General features: G+C 45.6%; 1 protein-coding gene across 1 annotated transcript in view; it reads left to right on the plus strand.

The window, feature by feature from the left end:
* Positions 1-280: 280 nt before the first annotated feature.
* Positions 281-16913, plus strand: part of LOC104513958 (cystathionine beta-synthase-like) — a 19126-nt gene continuing 2493 nt past the window's right edge. The window contains exons 1-14 of the mRNA XM_010157468.1: positions 281-322; positions 1360-1571; positions 2169-2275; positions 3208-3342; positions 5928-6007; positions 7297-7431; positions 7987-8056; positions 9646-9737; positions 10588-10713; positions 11386-11470; positions 11668-11773; positions 12431-12505; positions 13299-13433; positions 14396-14504. Coding sequence (XP_010155770.1) covers positions 281-322; positions 1360-1571; positions 2169-2275; positions 3208-3342; positions 5928-6007; positions 7297-7431; positions 7987-8056; positions 9646-9737; positions 10588-10713; positions 11386-11470; positions 11668-11773; positions 12431-12505; positions 13299-13433; positions 14396-14504 — 1509 coding nt within the window. The remainder of the gene's footprint in view (positions 323-1359; positions 1572-2168; positions 2276-3207; positions 3343-5927; positions 6008-7296; positions 7432-7986; positions 8057-9645; positions 9738-10587; positions 10714-11385; positions 11471-11667; positions 11774-12430; positions 12506-13298; positions 13434-14395; positions 14505-16913) is intronic.

Below are 16913 nucleotides of genomic sequence, written 5' to 3' on the forward strand. Positions count from 1 at the left end.
GGATCAGCAGACCCTCCACTGGTCTTGTGCGATACCTCTGCTGCATGATTTTTTTAAATCCTATTTATACAAGTCATCTTCACTTTGTGTTGTAGCTTTTTTTTTTTTTTGACTGTGTGAAAATGGGATGGCTTGCCCTTACGGGAGACAGTTTCCTGATAGTGTGTTTTTCTACCCTGCGTGACCTGCAGGTTTGAAGAGGATCCCAGTCGTGTGACCCACAGTACTCTGTCTCCTGAAGAAAGCCCTCTTTACTGTGCCATCACCTTCACCAAAGAACATGGAGAAGCTGATATCGGAAAGACCTGTTTCTGTGTCTAAGGTACCCGCTGGGCTTTGGGGAATACTGTTTGCCTGTTTCTCTGCCACCAGTATTTGGGAAAGCCCTATTCTAGGTTTTCTGTGGGAATGCTGTGGAGGTGGGCGCTTTTGAAACCAGCAACCTTCCTGGAAGTGACTCCCTCATGACCACAAGTAGCAGTGCAGAGTATCTTGGCACCGTTTTCTAATCAGTCACCCAGTAGTACTCTGTTCCTCTCTGCTTGGAATGGAGAGGTTTTATTTCAGAGAGCTGGGTTTTTTTGGTGTGGGAGGGGTGTCTGCCATGAGGTTAGTCCTGTTTTCTTGATGCTTATGGAGGCTATTTACAGTAAGCACATGCTTCAGTGTGTTCATGTTATCTTTGTGTAGGGCACCGTATTGAGCTTTGCGCTCAGCATCGCAGTGCAAGGTCCTAGTTTTGGTAATAAGGATTTGGCAAATCAAAATTATGCTGAAATGCTTTCCCAACTTCACAGTACTGTGGAAACATCAATGGAACATTAAAATACCTGTTTGTTGTGACCTTTTTCATAGAAGGGAAAACCAAGACTAGGACACTTGAGGATGGGGTTTGTCTATCAGACAGACTGTGCTCTCTCCCCTGATACCTGGGTCTTGGGTACAATGACAGACAGATCTTCTGTAGTCAGTGGCAGAACCTGACCTTGGGATGTTAAAAGCTACTTGTTGCCATTGTCCCTTTTGGCTTATAGGCAATACTGTTCTCTGGAAAATTGCCACTGGGGGCGTTTCTGTTCAGGCTTCCTTCAGAAAAACTGCATGCTGAAACACTAGGCCGGAAATAGATGTGTTGGTGAAGGGACAGAGACAAAAATAAGGGCTCCTTAGGAGTAACACGATTTTTAGCTGGTTTTAGGGAGGATAGTGATGTGAATGGGTAGTTTCCCATGGTGCAGAACTTGAGTAACTTTCATAGTCTTAAAAGTTGCTTTGACCTTGTTACAGCAGGGCATACGAATTGCTCTCTCCCTCCTACACACACCCCCCCCCCCCTTTTTTTTTTTCCTCTCCCCCAAGGATGAAATGCCTAAAATTCCTTCCCAGGAGAAGCCAGATACGAACTCGTGCCCTCATGCCCCTGGCAAGTGTTTCCTCCCTGGTGGGGTGGACAATGAGAATTGTAAGGCTAATGAGAAGGAAAGGGAGTGGATCCGCCCCGATACGCCTAGCAAATGCACGTGGAAGCTTGGGAAACCCCTCTCTGCTTCCCCCCATCGCCATACCACTCTGTAAGTATTACTTTTATTTGCTGATTTCCAGAATAGCACTAATCCAGGTCCCCTCAGAGCCAAGTGAATTTAACAAAAGATGACTGATTTAAATTGATGCTGTTTAGCATGTAGATATGCTGCTGCTTCTTAATTTCTGTGTGCAAGCAAAGCTCAGATCCCGGGTTAAGTATGCAAGGGGCTTTGCACCGGAGATGTGAAACCATGTAGACTGGAATGAGCTTATTTTAAGTAACCTGGCAAGCAGCTCCCTGACTGGATGAGAGATCACACTGCTACTGCCTTTTGCTTGTAAAATAGCTGACTCTGAGCAGTGCTAAGCCACTTCATGCCAGGAGGAAGTGCAGAGCACTTCATTCTTGCCTCAGCACTTGGCTTGGTATCTGATTAAACCTTGGTTTGGATCAAGGACTTGATGTTTTGTGAATTTGTATCCAGTTCTTTTAAACTAAAATGTCTAAAATAACTAGCCTGGTAAAGGGGAAGGAGAAAGCTGGCTGAAATAAAAAGCCTTGGAAATGCTGTGTTGCTTTTGTGTGAGCTGCCTGTGGCCCCTTCTGTGAACACACTGATTTTTTTTTTTTGTATGTGTACCAGGCCAGAGCCTCTGAAAATCCTGCCAAGCATCCTGAATAAAGTTGGCAATACACCCTTGGTGCGAATCAACAAGATTGGGAAGCAGTATGGGCTCAAGTGTGAACTCTGTGAGTACTGCTGCAGGCACAAAAATCAAAATAAGAAACTGTTTCAGAAACTTGGGTAGCCGTGGTTAGTAGTGTCATGTAGCCTGGGCGTAGGAGGAGCATGGGTACTCCACAGAAAATGGTGAGAAAAATTACTCTCTTCTTCAGCTGATTTTTGGGTTTTTAGGATTTGGTCACCTAAAAACATCTTTCAATTTGTACTTCATAAGGATGTTTCCTGCAGCTTTTGCATTTCTGTAGGCAAAGTAAAACCTTTTTTTATAGAAGATAATTTTTCAACTTTAAAGCTGTATGAAGTTTCTGACTGCCTCATATTCGGAATATTCACCAGCGTGTGTAAAATGCAGATGTGCAGTTACCACTAAAGATCATTGAAAACAACAAAAGGGATGAAACTGTTAGTGAATGTTTTGTTTGTTTGTTTTTATACCCAACCATATTGGTGATGTTTAACACCACTGAAGGGATTAACGCTGGGAGTACTGAAGTGAAAGTGTAGGCTGAACAAGGGGAGAAGCTTCTAGTTCGATCAGAAACTCTGTGGATGGAGAATGCAGCAGGGAGGAGGCAAGGTGTGTTGGTAGAGTTCTCTTCCCCTGTGCTGTTGCACTGGAAGAGCCCCGCGGCTTTTTATCCTGATGACTGGGCTGTAAAAAAGAGGGAAGATGAAAGGAGAGGATGTATTTTGGGGAGACTGACAGAGTATGGGTTCCTGGCTTCTGTGGCCAGCATCAAGTAGTGAACTTGCTTTGCTGCTGTGACCCGTAACAGTGGAGATGCAGCAAACTGAATCCCCATCTCTGGTGTTGTAAAGTAGGGAGGCCGACTGGGCAGACGTTAACAGAGCTGCTCGTGCAGGTATGTTGGGGATCAGCAGCCTGTTTAGCCAATGACTGCTTTTGAAGAACTCTGCTTGGTTTCTCTGTTTCTAGTGGCAAAATGCGAGTTCTTCAATGCTGGAGGCAGTGTCAAGGACCGCATCAGCCTGAGGATGGTGGAGGATGCTGAGAAAGCTGGAATCTTGAAGCCTGGGGACACCATCATAGAGCCAACCTCTGGAAACACAGGTAGGGGTTGGAGAGACCCTAGCAAAGTATGGAGGAAAAATGCTGTGATGGTTTTTCTGGAAGAGACAGACTTGAGATTGGCGTATGGCAGCTTCCTGTGCAAGGAAGAAAGGGCATACCTTCCTGCCTGCATGGTGTAGGGAGCAGTTCCTTTTCCGTCTCGCACAAGGAACAATTCTGCAGTGTACTGTGCTGGACAGAATGGCTGGGAAGGAGGTCTGCTAAATTTGCAGGGCCCTTTGCTTCAAGAGAAGTGTTAGGCCAGATTTATTAGGATCTTTAAGTCCTATTCAGGAATAGAAGTCTGACTGAAATTATTGGGGAAAAAGGCCCCAAAAGACTGTTGTGAATATGGATCTTCCCTTCTGTTTGGGAAATCCCATAGCCCCTCTGTCAGGTGAGGTGGGCATGGTTTGAGGAACAGCCTTTTCCCGTGTTTGTTCAGTTGACATGGGAAATGAGCTGCATCCTCACAGCATAACCTGTTCACATAGACCTTGCACACCTAGGTTTTCAACAGATTCCACTTGGGTCAGTGTGTCCTTCTTGGAGGGATGGAGGAAGGAACAGTCCTGCTAATCAGAGGCTAGGGCAGAGCATCTGATGATCCAAGCAGAGTGGAGTTAATGCTGGGCTCCTGTATAAAATCTGTTGTACTTCTGTTAAGCTGCTCTACTGGTTGGGAATAAGCATACCTGGAATGCTCCACCTTGAGCTGGTTAAATATAAAATACACTGTATCGTCTGAGGAGGTTCCTGAGCTGAGCCACAAGAGCTACAAGCTACTCTCCTGGCTGATGTGTTCTGGAGAGGTGTCTTGTCCTGTTCTTAAACTCTTTTCTGGGCATCTACTGTTACCTGCTGATAGACACAGGCCAGGTAGATCTTTCTTTTGGTCTTTTGATCCAGTCCAGCCTTTGTTAATGGAGGAACTGGGATGATGAGCTGATCTGTGAGCGGTTCCTCTGCCTTCCTCAGAAAACTGGGAAGTCATACCTGCTGCTGTTTGCTCAGCAGCTGCTCTGGGGTGTGTGTGTGCATGCACCTGGAAGCCCTTGTGACTCTGGCAATACCTCTTGCCTGAACAAGGGCATGTAGTGGAAAATAGCCATATATGTTGCATTTCTCCACTATCTGAGGTCATACTGTGGCATCCTGCTTCCTGGGTCAGTACCTGATAAACAGTTCTCCTTGCCACAGAGTCCAAAAGATAGGAAGAAGGCAGAACTGAAGGAGACACAGGGCAATGTAGTTCAGAAAGCTGTCCCTTTTCATGTAAAAGCAAAGACTAGTGCAGAGAGTAACCTGAGAGAGATGGCATTTGCTTTAAGGCTACTGCTCAGAGCTCCTGGGTATGTTAAATGTGAGAGCTAATGTGTTATATTTGTCATCTCTGCATCCCGCTTTCCCTCAGCCAAAGTCCTGGTTTGATGTTTGCTGCATTTCCAAGTCACTAGCAGAAAGTACAAAGCGTTGGCGTTCAGGTCTCAAAATGCTTTCTGCATCGCAGACCATAAGGGAGAGTGCTGGATGGCTCTTTTCAGTCTCTGGCCTTTGTGAGGCCTTTGCTGTCTTCTGGTTTTATTTTATTTGGGCATCCATATTTATAGTATACTTGGAAAAGTTTTGGTTCCCCCTTCCTGCCCCACAAGTATTTAAATACTACTTGAATTACTTGAGGCGCGAGTTACGCTCCTCTTGCAGGAACAGTTAGCTTCCCACCCCTCCGCAACCCAGCTCCCTGTAGAAGCAGAGCCAGAAGCAAGTCACTGGGTAGGGTAAACTGCCTGCGAGGCATTGTCACGGGCACGTGTCGGTACCCAGAAGAGCAGGGGAGGTGCCATCCAGTCTGACCTCAGACACAAATCGTCTGACTTGATCTGTTTAGCTTATCCAGCAGAGAAGCGATCTGATAACAGGTGTAAGCTGCTCTTCTGTGGGGAAGGCACGTTTTGAGCTTAGCTCTTCAGTTACACAGACAGTGACAAGGTGGAAGGCAGAAATCAGGCTGGACATGCAGATTTTTAAAGTAGACATAAGATGTCTGTCTCTAACACAGTGCTTCACCACGGTAGCAAGTTGACATAGTGCATTAGAATCTCAATCACAAACAGCATTTGATCATGTCTTTTTAGAAAGGAATTAGTTTCTGCACATTCCAAAACTAGGGATTTAATGCAGAATTGAGTCAGTAGAGGCTCAAATGCTCTTCTGACAGTATCAAAATGACTGATCTAGTCTTCTTTAGCTTAAAGCTTATTCCTTTCCCAAATTACTTCTGTAAAAATGAAGTGGGTGCAACAGGAGGAAGGTGATGTGCATCTGGTAAGGGTAGAAGTTTGTACATCTCAAGTTTCCCCACCATTGGCTAAATTTTCTTTGTGATCCTCAAAGAGCTAGCAGCATTTGTAAATCCAGTTCACCCCAGTAGCCAGAAACTTTCCCTTTGCTACCCCTCTAGAGACGCTGTACTCAAGCCTCTGATGAAAATCTGATTAAAGCCAGCGCATGCCAAAGCTAGCATTATGGGTTTTGTTCTTTGCTGCTCCTCACTGTATGCTCTGCGTGTCTTTGCTTGCTTCCAGGAATTGGGCTGGCCTTGGCTGCTGCAGTGAAGGGTTACCGCTGTATCATTGTGATGCCAGAGAAAATGAGCATGGAGAAGGTCAGTTCTGCTTTTATTTTCAAGAATTTAAAAATAAGCATGTTTGCACTTGCAGAGTTCCTGGTGCAGATGAGTGCTGTGGCTTTAGCAATGAAGGTGTAGGCTCTTGGTCTCTAGGTCATTGGGCAGGCAGAACACTGCTGAGGTGCTCTTGCCAGTGCCCAGAGAAATCCAGGCTGGCTGGCTACGGACAGAAATGTGTTTAAGACCCATCCCCATAGCACCGTCACTTGGCAAACTGTTGTAACTGTTTTAAACACAAATGTCAAGGGACCTTGAGATTTACCTAGCACACTACATATCCCTGGGTTAGCTGTCCCTCACTGAGCAAAGGAGGATGCAGGAAGGTGATGCTGAAGCTTTGAATATTCTGTTCTGCACTGGGATAAGCACGGCTGTGAGGGAGCCTGTTTGAGCTTCTCAAGTTACACGGGGGGTACTGGCAAGCATCTGAGTTCTGTCACCACAACAACAAAAGGGAAGGAAAAGCCACCTGGGTAATGTCCACTTACCTTCATGGTGGGAAGCACAAAACCTCTAGAGCAAGCCTTGTCCTGTGGTGCTGCACCTACAGCCAGAAGTAGAGAGTAGAGGTGCAGAGCCCCTGTGGCTGACAGCTGAGGCAGTAGATTGATGTCAGCAAAACTCTTTATTTCAATTCAAACAATTCCAGTGTTCTAACTGAAAGGCAGCAGCACAAATGAGAACAACATTCCTTGAAGGCTCTTCCCTGCTCTGGAGAGAGAGGTACCACATGGCCATTGCCATGTGTCGCGCAGCACTGAAGGCCTCCCTCCCCTCTGAAGACAGGCTTTGCCTCAGCTCAGTGTCAAACTTTCTTGCCCTTGTAGCAGTTGAATAGTGCATAGGGCCCTGGAGGACCTCCTTTCCTGCCACTATCCAAAGAGGAGGTAAATACACATAATTTGCACTTAAACGTAGAATTCTGGCCTGTAGCACTGTTGGAGTGCAGAACATACGTGACTGCCATGAGAGGAGATGGTGTTTTGCCTGAAATAGGCTTCTCAGTGTGTAGTAACTGCTCCTACAGGCCTGAAGGCCTAGAACAGAACCAGGAATTTGACATCTAGCTCCCAAGTAAAGCTTAGATAAGACAGAACGGTACTAAGCACTTGGACTTAATCACAGCTCAGTCATGTGAGGGTGGGATTTAGGAGAACCTTTAAGGAGGCTTTTGCAGGCCAGGTGATTCTTTTCCCTGCATCTCAATGAAGTCTCTGTGCTGGAAGAGTGTTATGGGGTTTTGTGACCACCTCTGTTTGCTACAGGTGGATGTCCTGAGAGCTCTGGGTGCTGAGATTGTGAGGACCCCAACGACTGCCAGGTTTGATTCTCCAGAATCTCACGTGGGAGTAGCATGGAGACTGAAAAACGAAATCCCCAATTCACACATACTGGACCAGGTAAGAGCCGAGGTGTCAGAGGTGCGGGTATAGCATGGGAAGAGGTATTGCAGCCTTGTTCCTTAGTGTCCTTGGTTGACTGTTCAACACTACGTGTGTCTCCTCTGGAGAAAGAGATGTCCCTGGCCTGGAGCTGTAGTTGAGCCATCACCCTGCTGTAGGGTAGCAAGTTTTTGTTGTCACTAGAGGGCAGCAACGAGCCTCTGTTTGCAGAAACTGCAAACCCTATGGGTGGTTTTTTCCACTAAACTGGCAGTCAGGGGTGGAAGAATGGGTACAAGGGTCGTGTTCCTAAAAGAGACTGTCCCACAAACAGGCCTGATCTTGGAATTGGAAGGTGCTGGAACCTTAGACCTACTCTTAACTTAGGTCACTTAGGAAAGTTTTATCTTCCCTCAGGCATTCTGCCTAGGTCCAGATAATAGGTAAGGAAATACCTGGAAAGGGTGTACGTAGCTGCTATGGGGTCTGCAGAATGTTTTTCATGTTCTTGAAATGCATCACAATGTGAATTTCATCTTTCTGATCTAACAGCTATTCTGTCTTTCAATATAGTACCGTAATGCCAGCAACCCCCTGTCGCACTACGACACCACGGCTGAAGAGATCCTGCAGCAGTGTGAAGGTATGTTTGCTCTGCTGCTGACTCCCTCTTCAGCAAGTCCCTAGTACTCTTCTAGCACGATGTACTTGGGGTCGTATCCACCACAACCTGAGGTGGATAAGAAATGCATGGATTTTGATACAGCAAATCCCATACGTGTGCTGTGTGTCACTAGAGAATTACCTTATTCTGGTAGTCATAGTAATTACATTTTTTTTCCCATTAAAGGAGGATGCTTTGGTTTTTAAACTCCTCTGCTTGTGGTCAGGTAGAGAAAGCACTGATGCTTAAGTTCTCTTTAAAAATAAAAACCCCATAGGTAGACTGGCATGAAAGAATAGGGTTATTTTTCTCCAATCACAAATAGAGAAATAAGTGTTTTGACATTCTCGGACCAAATACTCTGATACACTGGAAGCTCCTTCGGGCAGGAGACCTCAGGAGCACAAACTGCTCTGTGTTGCAGTTGTCACTGGTAAGAAGTTCTTACTCCGCAGGGGTTGCTTCCATGCTAGCTCTAGGCAGCAGGACTGGAGTACCAGCAGTGATTGAGCTGTGGCAGCAGAGAGCTTTGGCTGGGCTCACTTGCCCAGTTGAGGAATTGGCTTGAGAGCTATTGGAGGCATTCAGTGTGGTGCTGCAGCCTATCACATGGGCATTTGCCACAGCTGGTAGAAGGATGTGTTATAGGAGGCTGCTGACCTGCCTTAATAAAAGAGTTCCTAATGGAACCCTCTAATAAGAACAAGAAGGAATTTAATAGATGATTTGAAGGTGAGAACCATGTGAAGGGTTTTCCTCCTCTTCCCTCAGAAGGGACTGTGGTTCCTCAGAGGATTTCGCATCTTTGTGACAAACTTTTAAGTCTGAATTACGATGAGTATACTTAAACTGCCATCCCATAAACTGAGAGTCTAGACGAGTTCTGGCATTAGGCTTCTTGTTTGTACTTACTTTTCCTCACAGGCCAGGCACTGCTTAGTTATTACGAGCTTCTGCCCCCACTTGGCGGGGTGTTACTCTTTTGACTGTTATGCACTTGTGTTTGTGTGTGAATCTGTGACCTTTTTAAAAGGTATTTTTTTATTAACAAAGCTGTCCTGTGGATGCACCATGGAAACTGTAGGAGGCGACAGAAGAATGAACTATTGTACCTGCACCCACTCTTGAGTGCTCGTGACCAAGCCGGTATTTCTCACACAAAAATGAGAGGGTAGTTCTGTTAACAGTTCTTCTCTCAGTGAATGTTTATCCTCTTGGCACTCACTCAGTAAACTAACTAATACAGTGGGCCGCTCATTCTAAGCAGAATAATAAATTATCTACTTTGGCAAATACAGTAACAGGAGAACAACAGGTTAATCTGCATGGGCCATGTCCAGCTCTGCCCGAAGTACCACGGATGGACTCTTCAAAACACCTGTTGGAAGTAAATGGGGTTCGAGCAAGGTGGTCTCGGGGTTGGTCTCATTACACAGCTCTTGGGAAGCAAAGAGCCTTATCTTGCCTGCTTCTGTTAAAGAAGGTCCGTATTTAAGTTTAAATGGTTTTTTAATCCATCATTCTGAGGGAGTTTTCACATTGGCCTTCTATTCCTCACCTTTAAACAGGAAAAATAGACATGCTGGTGGCTGGGGCTGGCACAGGAGGTACTATCACTGGCATTTCCAGAAAGCTGAAGGAGAAGTGTCCCAGTTGCAAAGTAAGTGGCAAGCCTAAAGCATTTCTCTTCAGCGGTGTGAACCTCAAACTGCTCCACTTCCTTACAAGCCTGCCCTGGGTCTCTATGGGAAGCTCTTGGATGTTATTGGTCAGGAGGTAGTTCTGAGCAGCAAAGAAAGTTTGTCAGACTGTCTGAAATAGTCGTCCTCTGGTCTCACCGGTGACCAGAGTTCAGGTTTGGCTCAGCAGGTGAAAACTGGCCCTCCGATCCCTTCATGGAGTGTCTGAGAAACTTCATTCTCTGGTGTGTACTGCAGCCTTGTGTTTCCCCTCTGCCCATGCCTTCACTAACTTGTCTGGAGCTGCTGAGGTTTTACCCAGTGAAATCTTCCCTGCACACACCAACCTGTGTGTTTACCTGTGTGCTGTGTTAGATTTCCCCACAGAAGTTGGTATGGTGTGTCAATTGTGGATAATTTCCTATGTAGGCAGATTGCAGTAAACAAAATAAGTTACCTGCTTAAACTTGCCACAAAATGCAGTGTAATGGTGTCTGATGTGAGTGAGGACAGTCTTGTCTCAGGGAAAGTCTGTCTTCTGTTTAAACCAGGCGAACCCCATGTAGAACAAGTGGCGCCCCTCGCTTAGTGTCCGCAGCTTGAGGAGACAGGGTGGGTTGCCAAGGGGCCAGAAGCAGCAAAGCACTGTGCTCACAGGGGAGGTGTAAGTTGCCAGGAAGAAATGAATAGGAGACTAGGTTGCTGTTAGCTTGGCTGTGCGTGCAGCCAGTGTGACACCAACAGCTGTAACGAGGCCAGCGCTCCTGAGTGAAGAGCTGTGTTCTCAAAAGCAGTGTGTCACGGTAGCCAAAGCGGAAACTGCTTCTCCAGATTGTAGGTGTTGATCCTGAAGGCTCCATCCTTGCTACGCCAGAAGAGCTGAACAAGACTGACAAGACAATGTATGAAGTGGAGGGAATTGGATACGATTTTGTCCCCACGGTCTTGGACAGATCTGTAAGTCGTGTTTCTTGGTTTACTGCCCTTTGCCTGCTGTTGGGATGCAGAAGTGAGGTGTAAGGTGGAGGAAAATCTTGGGGAAGCCTTTCTTTGAGCTGAAAGGGCAGGGCTAGCAGACAGAACTATCCCTGTTCTTTCCATCAGCAAAAGCAGTCCTCTGAAGGCTTCTGCACTGGCCATGTTTGTCTTGCAATGCTAGGTGGAAATTGTGTGAGCAGATAACATTTTCCTAGGACACAGTACTTCTTTGTGTCTTTTGGGTTTGGTGGTGGTTTTTTGGTTTAAAAAAACACAAACAAACAAAAAGGCAATCAAAAAACTCTACAAACCATCCCAACCTGCCCAAAAGTGGTATGACCGTGTTGTGAGCAGAGCCTGTGTCCCTGGGAAGCCCTCCAAAAGGGGAGGAAACTGTTTGATGCTCTCTGTGTCTGTCTCACAACAGCTTGTTCTCACAGTGAGGTTTCAATAAGGAGCCTGTTGAGCTAATGTGATCAACTTACCTTGGCAAAAAAAAACCCACTTGGCATTTGGAGGATGGAAACCCAGGCACATGGCTCAGTAGGGCAGCTGTTACCTCAAAAAGCGTGGGTTGAATTCACACTACTTGTTTAGTTCCCTGGTCCTCCTTGTTTAAATAGACCCTTGTTTCTTCCTGCCCCTTCCCAGGCAGTGGACCAGTGGTACAAGAGCAATGATGAGGAGTCGTTTGCTTTAGCACGAAAGCTGATCCGAGAGGAAGGACTACTGTGTGGTAAGAGCAGATGCGAATCCTTTGGGTGTCTCAGAGTAGTCTGTGGGAGGCTGAAGCCTTGTGCAGGTCAGGGAGACCTCCTCCTATTTCAGAAGCTGTCTTCCTCACCCTGGGCTCCCCTACTGTCTCTCCTTTCTTTCATTCTTTTTCATTTCACTTACAGTTTGACAGTTTTGCCTCTGATTTCATTTTGGCAGGTGGCAGCTCAGGCAGTGCCATGGCTGTAGCGGTGAAAGCAGCCAAAGAGCTGAAGGAAGGTCAGCGCTGTGTTGTTATCCTTCCTGACTCCATCAGGAACTACATGTAAGAACCTGCATGTTTTCTCCCTGGGAAAAGGGTGAGGCGGTCCCTCGGACCTCCTTACAGCAGTGGCGAGTAGAAAAGACTTGCTTTCCCTGTTCTTTTTACTGGGCACCGTTGGTATTGTGCCATTCCCGGAAGGGTCCCTGTAAGGCCGTCTGCGCTCTCTGCCTGTGTCCACAGCGGGACGTGGCACGACTGTCGCAGCAGCCAGCGTTGGGGTGAGATTAGAGCTGGAAGTGTGAGGGCTTTGAGCTGTGCTGAGCTGCTTCTCTCCTGCTGCACTGAAAGATATCCCAAAACATGATGTGTTTAGCTGTTTCCTGGCTCCAGTTGCATGCAACGCAATACTAGATGACTAGAAACTGTGGCCAGAGTTTGCCTGAGAACAGGCTGGCACTTCTGTGTTCCAGGCCATCTCTCTCGTATTGCACGGGATTGATGTAGCTGAAACTTTGTTTCCTAGGGGATTCCTTTTTTCTTCCTGTGAGTATTTCTTCTCAGTGTCCCTGGCTGGTAAGCTTGGCCAGCATATAGCAGCATATTTTCAATTATGCCTTAGTTGTTAGTGAGGTGTAAACAGTTGCCTCTGTGTGCTATTAGGTTTGCTGTCAGATGGTCAGCCTGCTAATGAGCTTTTCACTTCCTGATGCTTTCCAGGTCGAAGTTCTTGAGCGACAAATGGATGATTCAGAAGGGATTCATGAAAGAAGAAGACCTTGTGAAAAAGCCTTGGTAAGCATGTCAGATACGTTTAGGTTTTCATGAGTCTGTTCAATTGACTTTGTAGCAGTTGCTGATTTAAAGCTTACTTCAATTTACATGACTTCCTTTGATTTAGCTAGTCTTTCATGCTATTGTGTTGATGTAATTGCAGCTATTAATCAAATCTGCTGAAATTAGTTGATTTTCTTCTGAGTTGCATGGCAGCAGAAGACCACTTGGTACTTAATGATTATATTTTTTTATGAACAGAGTTGTATCGAAATGAAAAAGTAGAGTTTCACTTAAAAATCCCTTGATACTTATAATCCATGGGAATATAATTAATTTCCTAGTAGTAAAGACTGGGGATGAAAAGAAATATTGAAAAGAGAACCCTTCCAAGATCAGAGTTCTCGAGTGCAAAGCACTGCAAGCCTACATAGGTGGAGGGGCATCTTCCCTAAATTGCTACCTGTAATGACTGTAAATATGTCAAGCTCTTTGAGTAGGAGTACAAAATTTTCTGTGTAAGATACAAATAATGAAACCTGTGAGATTAGTACTTCCCACTAACTCTGTAATCCTAGGAAGTAGATGAAATGAGGAAAAGAGTTTTTATCTTAAAGCCTTCTTGTACTTCAGTGACTTTCACATAATGGGGAGAAAACTTGAAAGCCTTGAAGCTTTGCTGACTCTCTCCGAATCCCAACTCCTCCTTGCAGCCTTGTATCATTCCTGTGGTGGTGAAGGCCACTGTACATGAACAACTGGTTCAATTCTCTCCATAAGACTTGCATGGGTTTGGGTTTTATTTCTTCCCCAGGTGGTGGAACATCAGTGTTCAGGAACTTAGCCTCTCTGCTCCCCTGACTGTGCTTCCAACTGTTACCTGTGCAAACACTGTTGAAATTCTTCGAGAGAAGGGATTCGACCAGGTACCAGTTGTTGATGAATCTGGGTATGTCCACATATATCACTATTCATCCATATGTGTTGCGTCCAAGATGTGCCCTTTAAATGTTTACTAGAAGTATGATATCCTCACACTTGCCTTTCTTCAGTTGCAGTAACATGGTTCAGAAACATTACCTTAAACACACCAGTGCTGGATGTAATATGTTGTCAAGCCAGGACTGTCCTGCCCTTCATATAATAAGCTTCTTATACATATAATAAGTGTGTCTCTTCAGGATAATTTCATTGTTTGGTGTGGGGTTTTTTTTATAATAGCTGTTTAACTTGACAAAGCAAAACCTTATATTTAAAACAAACAAACCCCAAACCTACCCATCTCCACCACCGCTTTCACCCAGTTTCTTCAGAATACTGCATTGTAGTGCAGTGTTGCGGTGACCCCTGTAAACCAGGATGTCCCCCGCAAGCTGGTATGCCTCATTACGCTCTTGGTCTCCTCTAGGACGAGCTGAATAATGAAGAGTTGCTCAGTTACTCTCTAGTGACAGTGCCAGCTCAAGGGATTAGTTGTTGTAGATCCTTGCAACATCCTTGCAGGGAGAAGGAGAATGAACAAAATTGAGGTAAGCATGTCTCTGGCCCGGTCACACCTTTCACAAGGACTGATGAGGGTGTGAAACAATGAAGATGTGCTTTTTAGAAGCACTCTCAGATTGCAAGAAGCTCTCCAGTTGCAAGAACTAGAGGTACAAAGAGCCTGATGCTCAGAAGGGCCCGGCATCCATAGCACCTGCTGACTTTGGTGTGAGTCTCCAGAACTTCTGAGAACTGGACTCTGTCTCCTGCAGAAACACAGAATTCAAGTATACCATCAATAATGTTGCTTTATACCATGAAGCAGTTGGACTGGCTTCTCCAGCCTGGCTGAGAGTGGATGCTTCCATCTACAGGAACACCTGAGGCTTTTGTATTGCTTAGCCCTATCTTCTCTCTCTCCTTCCCCAGGGTGATTCTGGGCATGGTTACCCTGGGTAACATGCTTTCTTCACTGCTTGCTGGGAAAGTTCAGCCTTCGGATGAAGTTAGAAAAGTGATCTACAAGCAATTTAAACAGGTACGCAGGTGTATTCTGCAACTCCTAGTTCACTGTAGGTGCCCTAACACTGCAGTGGCATCAGGTTGGGTAAGATTTACCTGGGGCTATGCAGAGCAGCTCTCACTGAGCACAGGTATGCTCTGGACTCTGTCCTAGGTCACTCAGTAGCTCCCAGGTTTCTCTATATTGTGCTGTTCCGTTACTTCAACAGGCTTTCTTCAACAGGCTAAAATAAAAAAGCCTTGTTCTTTTCCTCCTTCTCCAAAAACCCTGGCACAAATCTGAGCAATGTAACTGCCCAAGGAAAGATAGGGGAGATGTTGAAATAGCCAACACAGAAATTATTTAGGAGCGCTAAAACCAAGCAACACTGTCGTTTTGTACTGGATGCCTTGCTGAAACAGGGGCCTGGCTGCTGCAAGCTGTTGTGAAGACATGGATTTTGATGTTAGCCAGTTTCACCTGTCCATCCAATGCAGTGTGCCAGGATGCCACAGCTTCCCAGCTGCATGGGTGCTCTGCTAAAAGATACATGTGTCATTGCTCTGCTTCTCTTCCAGGGAGAGAATTTTGGTTTTAACACAGAATGCCTGACCTAGTTTTCACCAGGCTTTTTTTCAACACTGTCTCATAGTAGATGAGGTGCTGTATTCTGGAATTTGTGTAATGCTTCAGTCTACAAACTACCAACTCCCTGCGGTTGAGAAAGGATGCTAGTTCTTTATGACACAAATATATTTTTTTTTCCTTCCCAGACAGATAATCGAGCATCAGGTGGAAATGTGGTGCGTAACAAGGCTGCTTAGTTCATGTTCTCCATCACTTGGACACCTTAAGAGTTTCTGGGGCTGGCGGTGTGCAATAGTTTCTGTAGCTGCACTGGTGTTAGCTGTAGTAGCCGGTTCTCTGCACTTCTGAGGTTGTGGTGTTTTTTTTCCATGGGCAGCTTGAAGTTTCTCATGCTTCTTCAGTAAAGAACAGTTTAACAGTTTCTTTCTTCTTTAGTTCTGACTTTTTTTTCTTGGTGGAGGATGGAAGTGACACAAAGGCGGTGGCATTGCTAACATCCTCACTAAAAACATCATTCATATTTCCTGTCTGAATTGGTGATTCAATGGAGAAATGTGGTCAAATGCACATAACCTCAGAAATATTCTTACCACTTAAGTCAAGCTTATTTGGCTTGTTTACTGGTGAAACTGGGGAAAATGGATCATTTGTGTCACTGGAATGACATGGAATATCTTACAGTTGGGATCCATACCACAGCATGCATAACTAAGAGGTCGGCTTAGCCTGTGACTACCAAGGCAAAACTCTCTTGGCGACACAGGAAGCTTGCTTTACTGTGATCAGCACAGTTGTTTTGTGGCCATCTCTTAGAATGGAAGAGTAATGGTTATAGCTTTTTTTTTTTTAAAGGGCTTTGAAACAGTAGTGTCAAGATAATTTGTTAATCCAAACCAGTGCTGTGTGTTAGTGGAGAGAAGGGCTGTTCTTGTGGAGCGTAATGTTAGTTCCAGTGGTTTGGGATCTCTTTACTCCTTCTTTCCCAAAGGATCTTTGCACCAACAACTAACATCTGTTAGGTGTGGTGCAGACAGCCTTAGCATACTTCTTGGCTGCCTACACCAGAAAATAGGGCTGGAGCATGGTCCTCCAGCACCTTCTTGTTGCTATACCTGGTGTTGAATTGTTAACCTGTTCTCTGGTGTGGTTTTGGTTAGTGTGGGAAGACTCGGGGACAAAATTTTTAGGGAGCTTGAATGAGCAGTAGTGAGCCAGGTGAAAACTCCATGGGAGTTGTGTTAGAGTTCCATTAAGCATTTCAAAACACGTTTTTGTCTTCACAGCTGTCCCAGGGCTGCCTGTCCCAGTTGTCTGTAGCCTACCCAGTCCCTGAAAACAGGTTTAGCGATTATACACCATCGGATGGCGGGGGGCTGTACCCTTTCAATGAGCTTTGAACTTAGGTTCAAAAGTTAGGCTTTGCACATACATTTGCCCAAAACTGCTTGTCCGTGGTGGTGACTGAGAGCTGACACGATGTGGCAGTAGGTCTGGATTTCCCCCACCTCCGACCCAAAAGCTGAAGGATTGATGCACTGTCACCTGCTGGTCCCTTAAACGTAGGCTGCTGGGAATCTTTTTGATCTCTTCTAATGCACAGTATGGAGACAGGAGCTCTGTGTTCCTGCTGTGGCATTTATTCCTCGGTCAGAAGCTGCGCTCACTGCAGGATAAAGGCCTTTTCAGTCTGCAGTGTACGACTTTTCTGTGCTGTAAATAATTTTAATCCTCTTGAATGAATGTATGTTAGATGGGTTAATAGACCTGTTGCTGCTGCTTAGCATGTTAAAGCGTGTAGGAAGAACAGTTTTATGCATTCTTTCAAGTGATTTCAGCAGGTGATCAGCTAAGTGTTTC

Source organism: Eurypyga helias, unplaced genomic scaffold (assembly GCF_000690775.1).
Source record: "Eurypyga helias isolate BGI_N326 unplaced genomic scaffold, ASM69077v1 scaffold11018, whole genome shotgun sequence".
Taxonomy (NCBI): domain Eukaryota; kingdom Metazoa; phylum Chordata; class Aves; order Eurypygiformes; family Eurypygidae; genus Eurypyga; species Eurypyga helias.